The sequence below is a fragment of the Thamnophis sirtalis genome, unplaced genomic scaffold (assembly GCF_051295495.1).
Source record: "Thamnophis sirtalis isolate CommonGarterSnake01/CBP01778 unplaced genomic scaffold, rThaSir2_p1.2 scaffold_11, whole genome shotgun sequence".
Taxonomy (NCBI): domain Eukaryota; kingdom Metazoa; phylum Chordata; class Lepidosauria; order Squamata; family Natricidae; genus Thamnophis; species Thamnophis sirtalis.
In genome coordinates this window covers 3,968,339-3,991,483 of record NW_028261391.1, presented here as the reverse complement: position 1 = coordinate 3,991,483, position 23,145 = coordinate 3,968,339, and the positions used below count along the sequence as shown (strand labels likewise).

General features: G+C 47.8%; 1 protein-coding gene across 1 annotated transcript in view; it reads left to right on the top strand.

Annotated features, from left to right (window-relative positions):
• ECEL1 (endothelin converting enzyme like 1) overlaps positions 1-23,145 on the top strand; it is a 58,481-nt gene that overhangs the window by 20,278 nt on the left and 15,058 nt on the right. Inside the window, 8 exon segments of the mRNA XM_087726093.1 lie at positions 9,127-9,195; positions 13,389-13,499; positions 14,080-14,172; positions 16,061-16,185; positions 17,918-18,140; positions 19,442-19,540; positions 20,949-21,023; positions 22,640-22,743. Of these exon segments, the coding sequence (XP_087582219.1) occupies positions 9,127-9,195; positions 13,389-13,499; positions 14,080-14,172; positions 16,061-16,185; positions 17,918-18,140; positions 19,442-19,540; positions 20,949-21,023; positions 22,640-22,743 (899 nt within the window).

The window sequence follows — 23,145 nt, the reverse complement described above, 5'->3', positions numbered from 1 at the left end:
ATCCCCAGTTCCTGCAACTGTTCTTCATATCTTTTAGCCTCCAGTCCCTTAATCTTCTTGGTTGCTCTTCTCTGCACTTTTTCTAGAGTCTCCACGTCTTTTCTACATCGTGGCGACCAAATATTCCAAGTGTGGCCTTACCAAGGCCTTATAAAATGGTATTAACCCTTCAGGTGATCTTGATTCTCTCCCTCTGTTGATGCAGCCTAGAACTGTGTTGGCTTTTTTGGCAGCTGCTGCACACGGCTGGCTCCTATTTAAATGGTTGTCCACTAGGACTCCAAGATCCCTTTCACGGTTACTACTATTATAATATACTGTACCTGTGCATTTTTTTCTTGCCTAAATATAGAACCTGGCTATTTCACCTTTGAATTTTATTTTGTTAGATAGGGCCCAATGTTCACGTCTCTCAATATCAGTGGTGGGATTCAAATAATTGAACAAATGGTTCTCTGCCCTCATGACCAGCTGGATAGGCGTGGCTCGGTGGTCATGTGACTGTGTGGGTGTGGCCAACTCAACATCACGCACATCGATGTATGCTTTGCTTTAGCTGTTACAATGTAGTAAGGGTTAACCGGAGAGGCAGTTTCTGTAAGCAAGGCAATAAAGATTAGGCTAGAAACAACACCAGAATGTTTCCTTCCTGCCTTCCTTACAGGATTATCCCAGTCAAGTGGGGAAAAAAATCAAAAGGAGATTTCTTCCAACAACCGGTTCTCCGAACTGCTTAGAAAGTTACCAACCGGTTCTCCCGAATAGGTGCGAACCGGCTGAATCCCACCACTGGTCATTATCCTTCTTGTATCTTAAGCCTATCTTCTGGCTATTCCTGCCATCTTGGTGTCATCTGCAAATTGGATGCGTTCCCCATTTATCCCCTCATCCAAATCATTGATGAAGATGTTGAAGAGTCCTGGGCCTAAAACAGAGCCTTGGGGTCCCCCACTGCACACTTCCCTCCATGTAGATGCAGTTCCATTGAGGACGACACGTTGAGTGCGGTTGGTCAACCAGTTACGAATGATTCTACTCCACCATTATTCGCTCTTAGTGTAAGTTAAGGAAAGTAAGATTCTATTATTTAACTTCCTAGGGAAGAATTGTGGTATGTAAGGAGCCGAGGTGGCGCAGTGGTTAGGGTGCAGTACTGCAGGCCACTTCAGCTGACTGTTATCTGCAGTTCAGCGGTTCTAATCTCACCGGCTCAAGGTCAACTCAGCCTTCCATCCTTCCAAGGTGGGTGAAATGAGGACCCAGACTGTGGGGGCGATATGCTGACTCTGTAAACCGCTTAGAGAGGGCTGAAAGCCCGATGAAGCGGTATATAAGTCTAACTGCTATTGCTATGTATGTTCTAACAACTTTCAAAACATTTTGCCGGCTGTTTTATTTAATACGTCTACGAAAAGCAGCTTGTTTTCTTTAATTTATGAGCCACAAAAATATTTATTCACAGGGAGAAAACTATTTAATTAACTGAACTGAATAGTCCTGGGGAAAAGGGTCTCCTTTCTTCTCCAAACCAAAGTTTGAGCCAACGTTATAAAATGTTGGTGCTCCGTTGCAAAAGCTTGTGGAGAGATAATAATATCAAGATCTGCAGGTTACAAGCTTCCCCGTTGACTTCATTTTCCACCGCAGCTCCAGTTTCAAAACTCAAAGAAGGACGTAATACACGTTTGGGTCAGTGATGAAATTCAATTTTTTTTACTACCGGTTCTGTGAGTGTGGCTTGGTGGGTGTGGCAGGGGAAGAATACAGCAAAATCTTCATTGGCACCTCATTCTGGGGCCAGAAAGAGGTGACATTTGCTCGTTCTTCAAACTACTCAAACTTTCTGCTACCTGTTCTCTGAACTACTCCAAATTTCCGCTGCCGGTTCTCCAAACTACTCAAAATTTCCGCTATCAGTTCTCCGAAGTACTCAAACTTTCTACTACCTGTTCTCTGAACTACTCCAAATTTCCCCTGCTGGTTCTCCAAACTACTCAAAATTTCCGCTGCCGGTTCTCCAAACTACTCAAACTTTCTGCTACCTGTTCTCTGAACTACTCCAAATTTCCGCTGCCGGTTCTCCAAACTACTCAAACTTTCTGCTACCTGTTCTCTGAACTACTCCAAATTTCCGCTGCCGGTTCTCCAAACTACTCAAACTTTCCACTATCAGTTCTCCGAACTACTCAAACTTTCTACTACCTGTTCTCTGAACTACTCCAAATTTCCCCTGCTGGTTCTCCAAACTACTCAAAATTTCCGCTGCCGGTTCTCCAAACTACTCAAACTTTCTGCTACCTGTTCTCTGAACTACTCCAAATTTCCGCTGCCGGTTCTCCAAACTACTCAAAATTTCCACTATCAGTTCTCCGAACTACTCAAACTTTCTACTACCTGTTCTCTGAACTACTCCAAATTTCCGCTGCCGGTTCTCCAAACTACTCAAAATTTCCGCTGCCGGTTCTCCAAACTACTCAAAATTTCCTTTCTGCTACCGGTTCTCCAAACTACTCAAACTTTCTGCTACCGGTTCTCTGAACTACTCCAAATTTCCGCTGCCGGTTCTCCAAACTACTCAAACTTTCTGCTACCGGTTCTCTGAACTACTCCAAATTTCTGCTGCCGGTTCTCCAAACTACTCCAAATTTCTGCTACCGGTTCTCCAGAGCCTGTCAGAACTTGCTGGATTTCACCCCTGCTTTAGGTCCATCTGGTGTGTGTTTGAGTTGTTCCGTGGTGAGTTGGCCATGGTGAGTCATCGTAGACACTGAGCAGAGGCCAATTTGAAGCTCTGGCCCAGATGGATGGCAGCTGCCACTCCAAAGGCACTGGGGGGGGAGCATAGGGGAAGAGAATCCTTTGACATCGTCCGAGGGTCGGAAGATGAACAGGGGACAGACACTGGTGATTGAAAGTAGATCTGATGGGCTGCAAAGATTGATTTCTCCCCTGGAAGGCAGCGGCTGCTGTCGCCATTAGCTGATTGCCTCTGGGCGGGGGGAGGGGGGCAGCCGCCCATAATGGGGAAGGGGATTCCAAGGGGGGGTGCCTGTCTTGTTAGCAAAGTCACTCAAATGACAGGAGCCCAAATCAGGAGTGGCGCACGGCTGCACCTGTCCCTGTGTGCAAAATTATTATTAAAAATACCGCTAGTCTTTGATTGACAACCCTTCGTTAGTGGCCATTCAAAGTTACGACAGCACTGGAAAATGTGACACACGACCGTGTTTCACAGTTACGACCTTTGCAGCATCCCCCATGGTCACCTGATCCAACTCCAGGCGCTTGGCAACGGTTTCATGCTTACGACGGTAGCAGTGTCCCCCCGGAAGTCACTTTCCCTACCGGTTCGCAAAATGTGAGCAAGCACCCCACCCACGCAGGCGCTCGGCCTTCCGTGCATGCCCTTTCATTGTGCGTGCGACTTGCCCGCCTGCGCGTGGATCAGTGGTGGGTTTCAAAAATTGTTTGAACCTACTCTGTGGGTGTGGCCTCCTTTGTGGGAGTGGCTTGCCGCCCATGTGACCGGATGGGAGTGGCTTGCCGCCCATGTGACCGGATATGAAGATGCCGACGACACTTGTCAGAACCACCTTAAATTACCTCACACACAGCACTGGCCTGCATAAGAATATGAGGTAAACTTGTTTTTCAAAAGCCATCTTCGGTTTGCGTTAAAACAACTTCAACACACGCAATGTTCTGATGGCACCACAAACGCAGTAGTCATCCTTACCTTTCACAGAGGCCCTGAGTTTTATAAATATGAGCATGATTATTTGAATAATCATATCCAAGGACCAGTGGTGGGTTTCAAAAATTTTTGGAACCTCTTCTGTAGGTGTGGCCTGCTTTCCGGGTCCACTGGTGGAACCTCTTCTAACCGGTTCGGTAGATTTGACGAACCGGGTCTACCGAATAGGTGCGAACTGGTAGGAACCCACCTCTGGTGTGGATCGAAAACCTGCCTAAATAGGACAGCATAGAGCCAGGGCGGGTGAACAGCCCCCTCTGCGATTTCTACCACCGATTCGGCTGAACCAACCCAAACCGGCTGAATCCCACTTCTGCTGAACATCCTAAGGCAGTGATGGCCAACCTTTTAGGCACAGTGCCCCAACCGGAAAGCATGCGCGCGCATACCAGAAACCTGACCACCAGCTGCCCATTGCGGCATGCGCGCCTCAAAAACCCGATGACCAGCTGGCTGAGCCGGGGCGACTGTGTGCGTGCCAACAGAGAGGGCTCTGCGTGCCACTTCTGGTACGCGTGCCACCGGTTCGCCAACACGGTCCTAGGGCCTTAATGACGAACCTGTGGCATGCATGCCCGATGCACAGTATCTCCCATTCCTCTTCCGGGTTTCTGGCATGCATGCGCACACGACGATCTTTGGCCTCTGTGCTTGCGGCAGTGCTGGAAACTAGCTGGCCGTCTGTTTTCCTGCGTGTGCATGCAAGCCAGCCAGCTGAACGTTGCACACACATGTGCACCAGGAATCTGGAAGTCTATCTGGCCGGCACGCATGCCTGCACTGGAAACTGGAAAGTTCATTTTTGGTCACGCGTATGCACCCTGAACAGTTCCTCTTGCGGGTGGCGGCCTAGACGAGCGAGCACGCTCCCTCCCTCGCCATCACGGTCCTAGAGTCCCCCAGAATATTCTAGAAACTAGAACCTTTTTTTCCTAATCGCTTATTAGTTACAACGGATTCTGCGTGCACCAAACGGGAAGAACTGGCTGTGTTGAGAAGAGAGGACAGACAGGCGCACAAGTAGCAACTTCAGAACCGAGATGGGGAGCCGAGCGTCGAATGCTTGTGGCGTCGGTGTCGCCACTCACACTGATTTGAACAAGCTGGCGGCTCCAAAATGTCACCAGGCAGGGAAATGCTAATTCTGCTCTCCTCCGTAGCGGGATAATATATATTATTCTTTGTCGTCCAAGGATTGTTTGGCTTCGTGCTCACCGCTTAGATTTATTTGCAGTTGTCGCCTAACAACAAGCACCGCAGCACCAGGAGGGAGCAGCCAGGATGGCCGATCGGCATGCCAAGAAGTCCCTCTACAAATGCCATTCTCAGGCCTGCCAGGTTCGGCCGGGCGCCTCCCAGGCATCCTGCCATGAAAGGCGAGAAGGGCATGCGGGAAAGGATAGACGGACACTAAAGCTGTGTGCGTACAGGTGGTCCTCGACGTACAACAGTTCATTTAGTGACCGCACAAGGTTACCACGGGGCTGGAAAAAGTGACTTGTGACCCTTTCTCACACCTACGACGGCTGCAGCCCCAAAGAGAAGCAACTTAGAACTGAGGAGGAATTTCCTGACAGTGAGAACAATGAATCAGTGGAACAGAAATTGCCTCCAGAAGTTGCGAATGCTCCAACATTGGAAGTCTTTAAGAAGATGTTGGACAGCCATTTGCCTGAAGTGGTGTAGGGTTTCCTGCCTAGGCAGGGGGTTGGACTAGAAGACCTCCAAGGTCCCTTCCAACTCTGCTATTCTATTCTATTCTATTCCATGCCGCCACCTCGTCCCAGAGCAGCATTGTCTTCATCTCCGCCCCGTCATTTTGCATCGCAAAGCAATAACCTCCGTTGTGTTTCTCCCGGCCTCTTCACACTCCCATCTCCGTTCCATCAGCCACGTCTCTGCAAGCCGGCAGAGGAGAGGAAATGAAGAAAAGGCTGGATGAGACCAGGGAGCAAGCAGAGAGCCGATAATGCAATAAATTCAAAGAGATATGACAGAAAGGGAGGGGGGATCTGGGGAGGCGGGAGGAAATTCTCCGTCATTTTGCATCCATTGTTTTTTTCTGCAGCCAGTAAGCGAGGCTGCTTACTGGCAGTCCTTGGCTTACAACCACAATTGAGCGTGGCATTCAAGCTAGTCCTCCATCTTATGACCAAAGTTCCCTGGCTAGCAAGAGTTCAGTGACTCTTGGCTCCGTTTTCCAAGCTTTCTTGCCTCAGTCGTTAAGTGAATCGCTTCAGTAATGCAGGTTGTTAAGTGGGTCTCCGTCAACTTTGCTTGCCACAAAAAGGGATCCCTTGACCCCGGGACCCTGTCACCGACATAAATATGAGCCAGTTGCCAAGTGTCCAAATTTTGATCGCGGGGATGCTGCAACGGTCGTTAAGTGTGAAAAACGGTCACAAGTCATGTTTTTTTTTAATACTGTTGTAACTTCACAGAGCCACTAAACGAATGGTTGTAAGTTGAGGTAGTCCTTGCCTTACGGTCATAATCGAGCCCAGAATTACGGTCGTACGTCAAGATTCCTATATGAGTGGGAGTAATTTTCAGCCTTTTTCATGACGGTCATTAAGAGAACATTGCAGTCCTTAAGCGAACCCATTCATTCATGCTACAACCTGGCGCAAACCATTGGAAATGATGGCTGTGTGACCATAGGACACCGTGGTTAGTCATAAAGCTGCCGCACTTCACAAGCCATGATTGGGGGGGTGGCTGTTCAGCTCAACGACTTAGGATAGCCAGGGGTGCAATGCTGGCTGGGGAATTCTGGGAATTGAAGTCCACAGTTCTGGGAATTGAACTCTGCACACCATGCTGGCTGGGGAATTCTGGGAATTGAAGTCCATATCTTTTAAAGCTGGTGAGTTTGGGAAACATGGATATTACGGTTAGAATAGAATAACAGAGTTGGAAGGGACGTTGGAGGTCTTCTAGTCTAACCCCCAGCTTAGGCAGGAAACCCTTCACCACTTCAGACAAGTGGTATCCAACCTCTTCTTTAAAACCTCCAGTGTTGGAGAATTCACAACTTCTGGAGGCAACTTCTGTTCCACTGATTAATTGTTCTGACTGTCTAGAAATTCCTCCTTAGTTCTAAGTTGCTTCTTTCCTTGATTAGTTTCCACCCATTGCTTATTGTCCTGCCTTCTGGTGCCTTGGAGAATAGCTTGACTCCCTCTTCTTTGGGGCAACCCCTGAGATATTGGAAGACTGCTATCCTGTCTCCCCTGGTCCTTCTTTTCATTAAACTAAACCCAGTTCCTGCAACCGTTCTTCATATGTTTTAGTCTCCAGTCCCTTAATCCTCTTTGTTGCTCTTCTCTGCACTCTTTCTAGAGCTTCCGCATCTTTTCCACATCGTGGTGACTAAAACTGAGTGTGGTATTCCAAGTGTGGCCTTACCAAGGCATCATAAAGTGGTATTAACCCTTCACGTGATCTTGATTCTCTCCCTCTGTCTATGCAGCCTAGAACTGTGTTGGCTTTTTCGGCAGCTGCTGCCCACAGCTGGCTCCTATTTAAATGTTTGTATGGGTAGAACGCGTGAAAAAAAAACCAAAATATTTCAGGCTCTGTGCATAAGGTCATCAGAAGTCGGACAGAAAGAGAGTTTTTTTTTTTTTTTAAGCATTTCAAGATCTCTCCCATAAATACACACAATGCCGACTGGAAAGACAAAAGGACTCTGGGTGATTCGAGATATTCGAAGCTCATCTTTCATTCCCCCCCACCTCCCGCCCCACTCCTCCCATCCTCCCCACGGCCTCCCGGGCATAAATATTTTATCAAGTTAAAAATCAAACACCCCCCCCCCCATAACTTGTATCGGTTGGTCTTGTCTCTTTTAAATTGCTTTCTGTGATTTGCAGCCCCTCTCTCTTTCCCCCAGCAGTCAACCTCGTTTTGAATATTGTTTATGATTTCGGCAAATTGGATGGGCCTTTCCTTCCTCCATCTTTAAATCCGTGTCGTTATTAAAGATGCAGAAATAGGATCCGATCCGGAGGGGGGAGAGCTGGTCTTTGCTTTGATTTCACACGGGGTCACAGATCAACGCCCTGAGCCGAGGTGGCGCAGTGGTTAGGGTGCAGTACTGCAGGCCACTTCAGCTGACTGTTATCTGCAGTTCAGTGGTTCTAATCTCACCGGCTCAAGGTTGACTCAGCCTTCCATCCTTCCGAGGTGGGTGAAATGAGGACCCGGATTGTTGTTGGGGGCAATATGCTGACTCTGTAAACCGCTTAGAGAGGGCTGAAAGCCCTATGAAGCGGTATATAAGTCTGACTGCTATTGCTATTGCCTCAACGACCCTCTAAAACAGTGTTTCTCAACCTTGGCAACCACTGGTTAGTTGTTCTACCAGTTCAGCTGAACTGGGAGGATTTCACCCCTGGTGGAAGCTGATGAAGGAGAGAAATAAGAGGACATTCCTGACGGTGAGAACGATTAACCAGTGGAACTGCTTGCCACCAGAAACTCTGGTTGCTCCATCACTGGAGGCTTTTAAGAAGAGACTGGACAAGGAATTGTCCAGAAGGGTTCCCCTGCTCTAGCATGGGGTTGGACTAGAAGACCTCCGAGGTCCCTTCCGGCCGTAGTATTCTAATGACTCCTGTTCCAATTCTAGGATTCTAAATTTGGTTTGTTTTGATGTAACTACTTTTTGGCAGCTTAGGTTACTGTTCTGACCCCCCCCCCTCCGTCCGGTGAGTCACGCCGACACAAGCTTACCATTAGCCACGCTTTATTCACAGTAATTACTCACAGACAAGACATTGGCAGCAACCCAGACTCCCACAGATAAGAGATACACACAAGAGCTTCTCCAGCTTAGTATAACGGTTGTGTCCTGCAAAAGGTCTCCTCCCAAAGTCTCTTCTTATATACTCTCTTGGGAGGAGCCAAATCACAACCACCTGGGCCTGATTATCTCCTCTGAGTCTGTCTCCGTAATTGCTGCCGCCGCTTCTCCGCCTTTCTCTGCCTGGCGTCAGGGACGAACTCCCTTTGCTCTTCCCCACTGCTCCTGTGCCTGACGTCTTCACCACTGCTCCAGTGCCTGACGTCAGGGACACACTCCCTTTGGCTTTCACCGCTGCTCCATGCCTCAGGCGCCTCCTGGTGGCCAACCAGCCTCTCTGGTCCCTGCTCGGAGTCTGAACCCTGTCCAGGGTCCTCCACATCTTCCAGAGCCGACTCATAGGGTCCCTCGCTATCGGAGTCTGTTTGCAGCTCCAACGGCTCCTGCTGGGCCACAACAGGTTACTATGTTGTCCCAGCCAAGGAGGAGTCATTGGTGGTTCACCAACAAATTTTTGTTCTACTCAGACTAAATACTTGGTGTATTTTTTTTCTCCACTTGATAGATTGACCAGGATGGGCTGACCTTGTCCGAACGAACACTCTACCTGGGCCAGGATGACGAAAGCGAAAAGGTAAAGGACAAAAGAGCCAGATAGACCTGTTTGAAGGAGAGATAGCTTTGCAAGCAAATTTATTTGTTTATTATCTATTAATTTCTTAATGCTTCCCATCATCATCATCACCTCCTTTTTATGGCCCCATAATAAACCCTTGCAGGATGGAGTCTGGGCAACGGAATGCAGCAGAGTCTTTCCTGGCCGGATGCCCTTCCTTGTCGCCTAGGCGAAATTTTATTCAGCAGATAAATTCTCATTGCGCCCTGAGAGAAATATCTGCCTCTACGTGGGATCGAACTCCCAGCCTCCTGGTGTTTTTTATGCTGCCCGCCTCCCTCCAAAATTTGTGGGAAAGCAATGCCAAAAAGCTGAGCTTTCTTTAACAGCCGCCGTGTCCATTTCCCGCAATGCCCAGGAGCGAAACGACTGTGCTCTGATGCATTGTGAGAAATTCAGAATTTTTTGCAGGAGAGATGACCCAATCATCAGAGGGGAGCAGGTGGGTGCCTGGGAAAGCTGAGAAACGCGGGTACCAAGCAGGTCTGAGCATCCTTTAAAAGCAGCCGTGTCCAATGCATTGCGGGAAATCCAGAGCTTTTGAAGGACAGATCATCAGGGGAGCAGGTGCCCGGGAAGTCTCGGAGAAACCAAGCAGGTCCTCAGTGAGTTGAGCATCCTTTAAAAGCAGCCGTGTCCATTTCCCACCTTGCCTGGGAATGATGCTCCTGTGCTCCAATGCATTGTGGGAAATCCAGAGCTTTTGAAGGACAGATCATCAGGGGAGCAGGTGCCCGGGAAGTCTCAGAGAAACAGGGGCCCAAGCAGGTCCTCAGTGAGTTGAGCATACTTTAAAAGCAGCCGTGTCCATTTCCCATGATGCCCGGGAGCGACGCTACTGTGCTCTGATGCATTGTGAGAAATTCAGCATTTTTGCAGGACAGGTGAGCCAATCATTGAGGGGTGGGGGAAGACGGGGGATGCCTGGGAAGGCTGAGAAATGTGGGGTGCCAAGCAGGACTGAGCATTCTTTAGAAGCGGCCTTATCCATTTCCCACAATGCCTGGGAATGACGCTCCTGTGCTCCAACGCATTGTGGGAAATTCAGATTGTTTGCAGGATAGATCAGCAAGTCAGCATGTTCTGCTCCGGGCAATGAGGTTCTGCTCAGGCAGCCAGTTAACTCCACGTTTAGGAATCTCTTTCAGACCACGTTTATTATCAGGCATCCTTAATAGCAAAACTTACAGTTCAGTGTTAAGATTCTTCTGACTTTCCATGATCCGTCCCATCACGTAGTGTAAAAAGCTGATGATTTTATCCCCATGCTGAGCGGAGATGTAGAACGCTACTATTCTGGTTCACAAAGGCGATTAAACTGCTCGGCTATAAACTTTGCATGTGGGCAAGATGCCCTGGTGGCCAATCAGAAACAGAGATGTGATTGCATGTCATGGAACTACATTTCCCATGAGGCAGTCTCTGCCTGCATTTCCCATGAGGTAGTTTCTTAAAGGAGACATTTCTTAATTCCTACACTAGCTATATACTGCTGGGGCAGCAAAGAGCAGCTGGGTGCCTGCCTGGAAAGTCTGAAAAACAGGGGTGCAAAGCAAGGCCTGAGCAGGGTGAACTTCCTTTAGAAGCAGCCGTGTCCACTTCCCACAATACTAGGGGTGGGATCCTTCCGGTTTAACAACTGAGTGTGTGCTTTGCATGCAGGCACAGTTTAGAGAAGACGTAGCTCCCAGAAACAGCTGAGGTACGGCAATCCATTCTACCATGCGACTCAGCTGAGAAGATAAAGGCAAAATAAAGTGAACCAGTTTGCTCCCAGCTGATCTTTGGAGCTACCAGCTCGCCCGAACCAGTAGAATCCCACCCCTGCACAATACCAGGAAGCCGTGGCATGACAAAACCGCACTCGACTAAAGCGCACCCGATTAAACCGCGTCGCTGACGTCATCAACAGGGCGACAACAGCGAGCGCGGAGAAAGAAGGGCGCTTTAAATAGCGCTTTGAAAGCAAGCCGATTCAACTTAAGGTAAGGGTTAGGTTTAGGGTTAGGTTAAGGGTTAGGTTAAGGGTTAGGTTTAGGGTTAGGTTAAGGGTTAGGGTTAGGTTAAGGGTTCGGGTTAGGTTAAGGGTTAGGATTAGGTTTAGGGTTAGGGTTAGGTTAAGGGTTCGGGTTAGGTTAAGGGTTAGGATTAGGTTTAGGGTTAGGTTAAGGGTTAGGGTTAGGGTTAGGGTTAGGGTTATGTTAGTGTTAGGGTTAGGGTTAGGGTTAGGTTAAGGGTTCGGGTTAGGTTAAGGGTTAGGATTAAGTTTAGGGTTAGGGTTAGGTTAAGGGTTCGGGTTAGGTTAAGGGTTAGGATTAGGTTTAGGGTTAGGTTAAGGGTTAGGGTTAGGGTTAGGTTAGGGTTAGGGTTAGGGTTAGGTTAAGGGTTCGGGTTAGGTTAAGGGTTAGGGTTAGGTTTAGGGTTAGGGTTAGGGTTAGGTTAAGGGTTCGGGTTAGGTTTAGGGTTAGGATTAGGTTTAGGGTTAGGTTAAGGGTTAGGGTTAGGGTTATGTTAGTGTTAGGGTTAGGGTTAGGGTTAGGGTTAGGTTAAGGGTTCGGGTTAGGTTAAGGGTTCGGGTTAGGTTAAGGGTTAGGGTTAGGTTTAGGGTTAGGGTTAGGGTTAGGTTAAGGGTTCGGGTTAGGTTTAGGGTTAGGATTAGGATTAGGTTTAGGGTTAGGTTAAGGGTTAGGGTTAGGGTTAGGGTTAGGGTTAGGTTAGTGTTAGGGTTAGGGTTAGGGTTAGGGTTAGGTTAAGGGTTCGGGTTAGGTTAAGGGTTAGGGTTAGGTTTAGGTTTAGGTTTAGGGTTAGGGTAAGGGTTCGGGTTAGGGTTAGGGTTAGGGTTAGGGTTAGGGTTAGGGTTAGGTTAAGGGTTAGGATTAGGTTTAGGGTTAGGTTAAGGGTTAGGATTAGGGTTAGGGTTAGGGTTAGGGTTAGGTTAAGGGTTAGGTTTAGGGTTAGGGTTAGGGTTAGGATTAGGGTTAGGTTTAGGATTAGGTTTAGGAGGGTTAGGTTTAGGTTTAGGGGTTAATTTTAGGTTTAGCGTTTACAGCGTGCTTCTGTCTCCGCGCTGTTGTCGCGCTGTGATGACCTCAGCTATGCGGTTTCGTCGAGCGCGCTTTAGTCGAACGCGGTTTTGTGGTGGAACCCCAGGAAGCAACGCCGCTGTGCTCCAATGCATTGTTGGAAATTCAGAGCTTTTGCAGGGCAGATCATCAGGGGAGCAGGAAGTGCCCGGGAAAATTGAGAAACGGGTCCAAGTAGGACCTGAGCAGAGATTGGTCCAGGAGTGAAATGCTCTGAATATCTACTACCGGTTTGCTTCTCGCACACATGTAAGCCCTTTTTGAGTCTGCAAAGGTAAGTAGGACAACAAGGGGGGGGAAACAGCTGTGCCGCACAATTTAGATTTGCCAGAAAGCAGGATTTCCTGCTTTCTAGCGAATATAAATCACATGGCACAGCTGATTGTTGAACAGCTGATCATCGGAACTTTTTTTTTTTAATTAAAGCATTTTTTTTTTTACTACCGGGCCTGGTAGTAAAAAGATATGTCTTAAAAAAGTTTTAAAAAAAAGTTCTGAAGATCAGGCAGCACAGCTGATCGTCGGAACTTTTAAAATCTTTTTAAAGCATTTTTTTTTACTACCCGGAAGTAAAACAAAAGTTCCAACAATCAGCTGTGCGACAACCAGCTGTGCCGTGCGATTTTTGGAACTTTAAAAAAATAGCATTTTTTAACTCCCGTTTTGCCCGAATCGGTCGTAAAAAAGTGCTTTAAAAAGTTTTCTAAAATTTCTGACGATCAGCTGTGCAACAATCAGGTGTGCCGTGTGATTTCTAGCAAATATAAATTGTGCGGCATAGCTGATTGTCGCACAGCTAACTACCGGTTCGCCTGAACTGGTAGCATTTTTTTTTAACTACGGGTTCGGGCGAATCGGCCCGAACCAGTAGCATTTCACCCCTAGATGCGTCCTCTGAGAACATTTGAGTCCATTAGCAAAGAAAATATGTTTTCTATTCTTCATCAACTTGAGAACGGCCTTCTTGTGATTGCACAAACAGCTTGGCCACCTGCTCTGTTGGGATCGCTCAAGGGACCCTATTCGCAGACCGGATCACCTGGGCTTCCAAAATCTTGTCTCTTCCAGATCTTGGCCGCTTATGTGGTATTCATGGAGCGCCTTTTGAACCTGCTGGGTGCCGAGCATGTGAAACAGAAAGCCAAGGAGATTCTTCAGCTGGAGCAGAGGCTGGCCAACGTGAGTGCGCCGTTTTCTCCTGCTGGGTCCCTGAGTAAGGCTGGCCTGAGAAAAAGACAACAGAGGGGCAGGGGTGGGATTCAGTCAGTTCGGACCGGTTCGGGTGAACTGGATGCTAATTTTACATCTGGTTTGCCGAACCGATAGTTGGAAGGACTGGCTGGCCCCGCCCGCCCCTCCCCTCCCAGGAGTCTCTATGCAGCCCATTTTGGATGCCAGATAAATGCAGAACAGTGGTGGGTTTCAAATTTTTTTACAACCTCTTCTGTGGGTGTGGCCTGCTTTGTGGGAGTGGCTTGCTGGCCATGTGACCGGGTAGGAGTGGCTTGCCAGCCATGTTGGCTCAGAAACTCTGGCATTTGAAGCACGCAAGTCTTAAAGCTGTCAAGTTACAAGACCTTTGCATCCCTAACCCTTGAGGAAAAAAAGGGTTTTTACATTACCTTTCATTTCGCCGGGGGTGGGGGAACTGGAACAAGAATCTCACCACCTTTGCCTTCCCCAGATGGGCAGAGGATGATGGGACCCAGTTGAGGGAGGTGGCCTGGTCCAATTCCAACTTTCTACCCGCTTTTGACAGATAACGATCTCCGAGTACGATGACCTACGGAGAGATATCAACTCCATGTACAACAAAGTCACACTGGGCGAGCTGCAGCGCATCGCACCCAACGTACGTATGGATGCCGGGATGTGGGGCCAGGGAGGACCGAGGGGGGCAGGATGGGCCCAAAAGCAGGAGGAACATTGAGCGGGGGGGGGGGTGTTTTAGCCTGCCAGTGGCCAGCGGAGCTGGCAGGAGATTCAGACAATGAGGAGGTTGGGGAGGAAGATGGGCCAGTCCTGGAGTCTGGGGAAGGCTCGGACGAGGGCTCTGGGTTGGAGGCAGAGAGGGGGCCAGGGCCGTCTGACAGTTACCAGCTGCCTTCAGAGTCAGAGATCAGTGAGGCAGAAGAACAGCTGGAGCCTGTTCCCAGTGTGTTTATGCGTAGAGTTGCCAGACGAAGGAAACAGCTAAAGAACAGAGGTCGATTTGGGAGTAAGGCCACAGGGGGACGATGAATGGCCCCTCCCAGAGGAAATGAAAGAGGAGCGAAAGGGGAGTGGAGTTTGCAGGAGGCAATTAGTTCGTTTCATTGGTTCGTGACTCTCCGAGGCTCCTTGCCAAGTTCTGCAGAGATCGGCCTGGCAGCTCTCCAAGCCAGATAAGGTCTGTGACCGTAAATCCTCCCTTGAAAGGCTTTGCTGGATGTGAATGAGCAGAATTCACAGTCAATTAATAAAAGGGTTTGTTTTGTCAGGACAAGGAATTTGCTTCATGGTTTGTGGAAGCCACCACCTGCCAAATTGTCCCTTTTCATATTAAATTCATATCACCCCAATACCATTTTTTCCGTCAAGTTGAGTGGGGTCCTCGACTTACCATGACAATTGAGCCCCAAATTTCTGTTGCTAAGCGGGTCAGTTGCGACAATTGCAGTGTCCCAGGGTCGTGTGATTGCCTTTGGCAACCCAAAACGTCCATTGCTAAGCAAGGTAAGTTGTTAAGTTGTTAAGAGTTTTGCCTCATTTTACGACGTTTCATGCCCTGGTTGTTAAGCGAATCATGGGAATCCTTAAGTTAGTCACACAGTTGTTAAGTGAATCCGGCTGACCCATGGACTTTGCTCATCAGAAAGTCGCAAAAGGGGATCACGTGACACACACACACACACGGACACTGCAACCATCATAAATATGAGTCAGTTGCCAGTTGTCTTGATTTTGAGGTTGAGTGACTCAAGGTTTGTTTATTTTTTAAAAAGACAAAATGGCAGCCACCAGCATGCAACCGAAATCCTGTCCCATTTTGACCAGCAGGATTTCCATTGCGCCGCCATCTTGACTTTTTTGCCTTTCCCTCCATTACATGGCCAGCAACAATTTCAGGATAGCTGGTCTCTTATTATTAATGAATAATCTATATCTATCTATCTATCTATCTATCTATCTATCTATCTATCTATCTATCTATCTATCTATCTATCTATCTATCTATCATCTATCTATCTATCTATCTATCTATCTATCTATCTATCTATCTATCTATCTATCATCTACCTATCTATCTATCTAAAAGGCAAATACCACTCACTGATCATGAAATCTCCAGAACCGTAAAGCCCACAAATGTGAAATTTGGCACGTATGTTCCTCTTGTCTTCTAGGTGCTCGTTAAGAAAGGATTTTTCAAAATGACCAACAGATCATTAGTATTTCTTATACACTAATTAACATGCTCTGGTGCTAAGGAGTTCTACTCCCCCTCCCCACCTGAAAAGAACTCTGTTCCAACTGCCAGTTGCCTCACATTCCGTTACCTCGGTTCAAACTGGCAGACGTTCCACTCCTTCACTCGGAGAGGTATGCGGCTCCTTACAGTACTAAACGTCGGTACCTCACCAAAATGTCTATGCCTTCCACCTATGGAACTGTGTCCGGACTCAAGGCAGCGGGAGCGATATTCCCTTATGTGTTTCAATCACCAACCACCACTCAGCCAGTGATCTGCTTTTCCACAGTTAAAATGGAAGCGTCTTCTGGACCGGATATTCCATGAGCGTTTTTCAGAGGATGAAGAGGTGGTACTCTTAGCCACCGATTACATGCAGCAGGTCTCGGAGATCATCCAAACGACCCCAATCAGGTATGGCTGGGCATGAGGGGTTGGGAAGGGGCTGCAGGAATAAGGAGAGGGCTTGAAATACCGCTCCCCCAGCAGTAGAACGACTGGTTCAGCCCCAGTAAAAGCGGCCATGAGCCGCTGAACTATGATGGCTGGGGAATTCTGGGAGTTGAAATCCACATGTCTGAAAGTTGCCAAGCTAAAGAAAGACTGCCCTGCATCAGGGCCAAGCTCACAACTGTGACAACTTGAAGACTTGTGGACTCCAACTCCCAGAATTCCACAGCTAGTTATGTTGGCTGGGGAATTCTGGGAGCTGAAGTCCATCAGTCTTCACCTCCCAGCAGAGCCACCTGAGGGATTCTGGGAGCTGAAGTCCATCAGTCTTCAACTCCCAGCAGAGCCACCTGAGGGATTCTGGGAGCTGAAGTCCCTCAGGCAGAACCGCCTGGGGGATTCTGGGAGCTGAAGTCCATCAGTCTTCAACTCCCAGCAGAGCCACCTGAGGGATTCTGGGAGCTGAAGTCCCTCAGGCAGAACCGCCTGGGGGATTCTGGGAGCTGAAGTCCATCAGTCTTCAACTCCCAGCAGAGCCACCTGAGGGATTTTGGGAGCTGAAGTCCCTCAGGCAGAGCCACCTGGGGGATTCTGGGAGCTGAAGTCCCTCAGGCAGAGCCACCTGGGGGATTCTGGGGGTTGAAGTCCATCAGGCAGAGCCGCCTGGGGGATTCTGGGAGCTGAAGTCCGTCAGGCAGAGCCGCCTGGGGGATTCTGGGAGCTGAAGTCCCTCAGGCAGAGCCACCTGGGGGATTCTGGGAGTTGAGGTCCGTCAAGCATAGCTGCCTGGGGGATTCTGGGAGCTGAAGTCCCTCAGGCAGAGCCACCTGGGGGATTCTGGGGGTTGAAGTCCATCAGGCAGAGCCGCCTGGGGGATTCTGGGAGCTGAAGTCCGTCAGGCAGAGCCGCCTGGGGGATTCTGGGAGCTGAAGTCCCTCAGGCAGAGCCACCTGGGGGATTCTGGGAGTTGAGGTCCGTCAAGCATAGCTGCCTGGGGGATTCTGGGAGCTGAAATCCCTCAGGCAGAGCCGCTTGGGGGATTCTGGGAGTTGAAGTCCACAGGCCTTCAATTTGCCAAGGTTGGGCACACCTGATTTCATGGATATCTTCATTAAATTGAAGACTTATCCCTTAAATCAAGGTTTTAATGCAAATGGTGCCATTGGCATCAATTACATAATTGCACCCGTTAAATTGATGCAAATCGCAAGAATGGAGATTTCACAGCCACTTGCCTTTAATGGACATTCCTTCCCCCAGATAAAGTAAATGGTGATTCTCTGCTATTTATCCCATTATTCCTGGGATAAAGCCAGTTTCACAGGGGGGATTTTTAGAGTTTGGCGGATGTGAAGAAAAACCGCACAGCTGTGAATTTTACCCACTATTTAATTCCCTAGTCTTACATTTATTTATTTCTTCTAACGTATGGCCAGCCAAGCTGGCTTGAGGTCTATATGTGGTTCCTCAACTTACAACCGGAATTGAGCCTGGAATTGCAGTCATAAGTCATTATGGTCGTGGAATCACATGAACAGATTCAAAATTGCAACTGTTTTTTAATGACACTGTTCTTGTTGAGCAAATCCATTAGACTTTCCTCCCTCCCCGCACCCTGAAACTGAAAATAAACACCCCTGGTGCCCCACACACACCCCTGCACTAAACCCATCCTATCATGTTCCTTCCACTCCAGGATCCTTCACAACTACATGCTGTGGCGCATTGCGGTGGTGCTGAGCGAACATCTCTCCACCCCGTTCCGGGACGCCATTCACGAGTTTGCCAAGGAGATGGAGGGGGCCGAGAAGCCGATGGAGCTAGCCAAAACTTGCTTGAGTCAAGCCAACAAGCACTTCGGAATGGCTTTGGGGGCCCTGTTTGTGGAAGAATATTTCTCCTCCACCAGCAAGGCCAAGGTGAGAGCCTACGGTAGAGGAAGGGTTGTGCGAACCCAGATTTGATCACCTGTGGGTACACCATCCCCAATACGCCCAATCCAGGATCTTCCGGACAACGGGGCCTCAGATCCTCATCATTTTTATTTATGCATTTATTAAGAAAATTTGTACTGCCGCCCAACTCACTCACAGTGATGCCGGGCTGCTTGCAGAAACACAGGTAGTCCTCAACTTATAACCATTTGTTAGTTCGAATTTAACAACAGCACTGAAAAAAATGACATAGGACTGTTTTCACACTTCACATCCGTTGCAGCATCCCCATGATCACCTGGTCAAAAATCAGGTGCTTGGCAAGTGTTCTGACCCCCCTCGTCCCACACCAACACACTCCGAGCCAAAGATAAGTTACGGCATTTAATTAACAGACAGACAGGTCCTTGGCAGCAATCCAGCACAGATAAGCCCTGGCAGCAATCCAGCCTGCCAAGCTCACCGTAATGTTCTCCAACATTTGTTCCTGCGTTGACTTCTGCAAGAGGTGCGTGTGCACAAGCAGTCCTTTTATAGTCTGGAGAGGAGCCTAATGACCACCAGCTGAGTGCAATTACCTCCTCTAACTGCACAACTGTTCCTGACGCCTATTAGCTCTTCGTTGCCGGGCATCCAGGAACAACTCACTGCTGACCTCAGGCTCACACTCCCTTGTCTCCTCCCCACTGGTCCAAGGCTCAGGTGCCTCCTGGTGACCAACCAGCCTCTCTGCGCCCTGCTCAGAGTCGGAACCCTGTCCAGGGTCCTCCACATCCTCCAGAGCCGACTCAGAGGGCCCCTCGCTGTCGGAGTCTGGTGGCAGCTCCAACGGCTCCTGCTGGGCCACAACAGCAACTGACTCATATTTATGACGGTTGCTGCGTCCCTGGGTCATGCGATCCCCTTTTCCGACTTTCTGACAAGCAAAGTCAGTGGGGAAGCCAGATTCACGGAATTTGCAGCAATGGGAGACACCTGAGGGAAGGAAATTTAGACTTGGGGATTTTGGCGCGCGCCTTTCAGTTCTGGCTTTGCATTGCTGTAATTCACTTGACCTTTAGTAAACTATACCTTTTTCAACCGATGGAGTTTAGGATGGTTCTTTCTTAGAAGTTCAGGCTAAGGCAGGTCTGATAGATGCTTCCCTCTTATTGCAGCATCCAGAACCCGGAGAAATGGGCTGTGATGCCTAGTGAGTATGGCTTTCTTTCAACCAACAAATGGTCTTTCTTTCTTCTCCCCTTCTCTTTATTGGACGGGATTCTCCAATCACGTTTCGGGAACAGGTGCAACAGTTAGTGGAAGATATCAAGCACATCCTGGACCGGCGACTCGAAGAACTGGAATGGATGGATGAAGAAACCCAGAGGGCGGCCAGAGCGAAGGTAGGGAACCCGGGAGGGGATCATGGGAATGGAACTACTCAGCCCGAGAAGCTGCCCTTTCCTAATTAGAGCACACAATGGCAAATGGCTGTGTTTTGTGTGAGTCAATCCCCACTCAGGTTGCATCCAGCTCACTCCTGGGCAAGGCTGGCTTGTTGGCTGGGGAATTCTGGGAGTTGAAGTCCATATTTCTCAAGATTGCCAAGGATGAGAAACACGGCCTTAAGATGTTCTTCGTCACCCCAGCAAATGGGCATCTTTTTGAATACATCACTGGAAACCTCTATTCTCATCTGTTCTATTCTTATTCTGTTCTGTTCTTACTCTGTTCTGTTCTATTCTGTTCTGTTTTATTCTTTCTATTCTGTTTTATTTGTAAGAATGAACCTGGTATTATTATTAGGTGGCGCAGTGGTTAAATGCAGCACTGCAGGCTACTGCTAGATCAGCAGGTCAGCGGTTCAAATCTCACCGGCTCAAAGGTTGACTCAGCCTTCCATCCTTCCGAGGTGGGTAAAATGAGGACCCAGATTGTTGGGGGCAATATGCTGACTCTCTGTAAACCGCTTAGAGAGGCCTGAAAGGCCTATGAAGCGGTATATAAGTCTACTGCTATTGCTGTTCTGTTCTGTTCTATTTTCTGTTCTGTTCTGCTCTATTCTGTTCTGTTCTATTTTCTGTTCTGTTCTATTTTATTTTATTTTCTATTCTGTTCTTTTATTTTCTATTCTGTTCTGCTTTATTATTTATTTATTTATTTCATTTTATTTATTATTTATTTTAATTATTTTAGTTATTTCAGTTATTTTACTTATTTTACTTATTTTACTTATTTTACTTATTTTACTTATTTTACTTATTATTTTATTTATTTTATTTTATTTATTTTATTTATTTATTTTATTTATTTTATTTATTTTATTTATTTTATTTATTTTATTTATTTTATTTATTTTTTTATTTTTTTATTTTTTTATTTTTTTATTTTTTATTTATTTATTTTATTTATTTATTTATTTTATTATTATTTTTTTTTTATTTTTTTATTTTTATTTTTATTTTATTTATTTTATTTTATTATGTATTTTATTTATTTATTTATTTATTTTTATTTTTTAATTTCATGTTCCGTCCCATCCCATCCCATTCCATTCCAAATAATAATAATAATAATAATACCAGGTTCATTCTTACAAATCCAAAAGCACATAATGGTTGAGCTTTTGCTTGTCAACTTTCACTGAATTTTTTAAAAAAAAATCCCGGTTGGATCAGGAGAGCCTGGTGGGGGCCGTCACCGACACCCAGCTGAGACCTCCCGTTGGGCCAGAGTGGGCACCAGATTGCCAATCTCTCCTCCCGATACTCAAGATGTCAGCTGGGTGTTTGAAACCGGTTTCCCTTGCAGTTGAAACACATGATGGTGATGATCGGTTATCCGGATTTCCTTCTCAACCCCGGAGCAGTGGACAAGGAATACGAGGCAAGTATCGGAGAATCAGAGATCAAATTTCCACTCAGGATAAAACTTTCTATCAAAGGAGTCACCTCGACAGGTCAAATAATAAGTCCATCATTTGTAGTCTTCTGTGTCTCAGAATCTAAGCTTGATGTATTCAGGAGTTGGCAATACGGAATCCCACATAGTCAACACAAGAAAACTCCCCCAAATTCAAGTAAAAAATTTAAAAGTAGGCAAAATTGGGAAGGCTTCAAGAAATATTCAGGAATCTTGTCATGGGATCCCTTCGGGGATAACAAAATAACAGAATAATAGAGTTGGAAGGTGGGACGCGGTGGCTCGGGGGCTAAGATGCTGAGCTTGTCGATCAGAAAGGTCGGCAGTTTGGCGGTTCGAATCCCTAGCGCCACGTAACGGAGTGAGCTCCCGTTACTTGGCAGGACTTGAACTCAAGTCTCCTGCTTTCTAGCCTGGTGCCTTGATCCCAAACACCCACATTCAGGGATAGTTTACCTCAGTCTTGGGTCATTTTTGCCTCCCCCTTAGCTCAGTGGCTAAGACGCTGAACTTGTCGATCAGCCGGGTTACCCCCTTATCAACGGCAGTGATTCACTGAACAACGGAGGCAACGAATGCCGTAGAATGGGGGCAAAATCCATTTCACAAATGCCTCGCTTCACAATATACATTTCAGCTGTATTGTGGTCGTAAGTCGAGGCCTATCTGTAACACCTTTTTAAGTTGTATATCTAGTAAGGAGTTGGTCATGTGTAGATATTTGGAAACAATCTTGATTCCTGAATGCTTGCACAGGGGAGAAGTGTCCTTGTTATGTTTTTGCTGTGGCCCGCCACAGTGGAGCCTGGGGGCAGATTCAGACAGTGAGGAGGTTGGGGAGGAAGATGGGCCAGTCCTGGAGTCTGGGGAAGGCTCGGATGAGGGCTCTGTGTCGGAGGCAGAGAGGGAGCCAGGGCCGTATGTCAGTTATCAGCTGCCTTCAGAATCAAACATCAGTGAGGCAGAAGAACAGCTGGAGCCTGTTCCCAGTGTGCGCATGCACAGAGCTGCCAAGAGAAGGGAACAGCTAAGGAACAAGGGTCGACTCTTAAAGGCACAGGTGGACGGTGAATGGCCCCTCCCAGAGGGATTAAAGAGGAGCGAAAGGGGAGTGGAGTTTGCAGGAGACAATTAGTTCGCTTAACTAGTGGGAAGATTTGTTTGTGACTCTCAGAGACTCCTTGCCAAGTATTTTCTTGTACAGAGTTGTGTTTGGAAGATATGGGCCTGGCAGCTCTCCAAGCCTGATAAGGTCTGTGGTTGCAAGTTCACCCTTGAAAGACTGTTTGCTGAGACTTTGCTGAATGTGAATGAGAGGAATTCACATTAGCTTAATAAAAAGGGGTTTTGTCAGGACAAGGACTCCGTGATTTTTGTGAAGCCTAGATCAGAACAGTTTCACACAACTTACATCTTCTGAATACTGCAGTTTTCCAGGGTGAGCCCTAAGAAGACTACCTCGTAGTAGTCAAGTCCCGGTAGGTTTCTTCCACCTGCACCCAAAGCAGGACTCCTGTCCATCCTGGACCTCAGGTTCTTCCTTAAATCTTTTGCCCTAAGACAACGTGTGTCTTCTGCAGTTCGAAGTCCACCAGAAAACCTACTTCAAGAACATCCTCCACAGCATCAGGTTCAACATCAAGCTGTCGGTGAAGAAGATCCGTCAGGAAGTGGACAAGTCAGCGTAAGTGGTGCTCCTTTTTGTAGAACCTCTTGGGTGGATCTGCGGGGCACAGAGAGGGGATTGAAGAGGTCTCGTTTTCTCCTCCGGGGCGGCTTTGAGGACACCCTAGAGGGAGGGATCTTTCTCCGTGCTCCAGTCAGTGGTGGGATTCAGCCGGTTTGGACCGGTTCAGGCGGACCGGTTGTTAAATTGCTGGCTGGCCACGCCCCTTCCAGCAGTCCCCCTGCGGCCCATTTTTGCTCCCAGCAGGCTGCAGGGAGGCCTACTAGGCCCAAAATGTGGTGTGGAGGGGATGCAGCACATACTTCCTGTGGCTTGTTTTGGCTCCCAGGAGGCTCTACTAGGCCCAAAATGGGGCGTGTGAGTGTGTGTGTATGTGCAGTGCGGCCCCCAGCAGCTCGT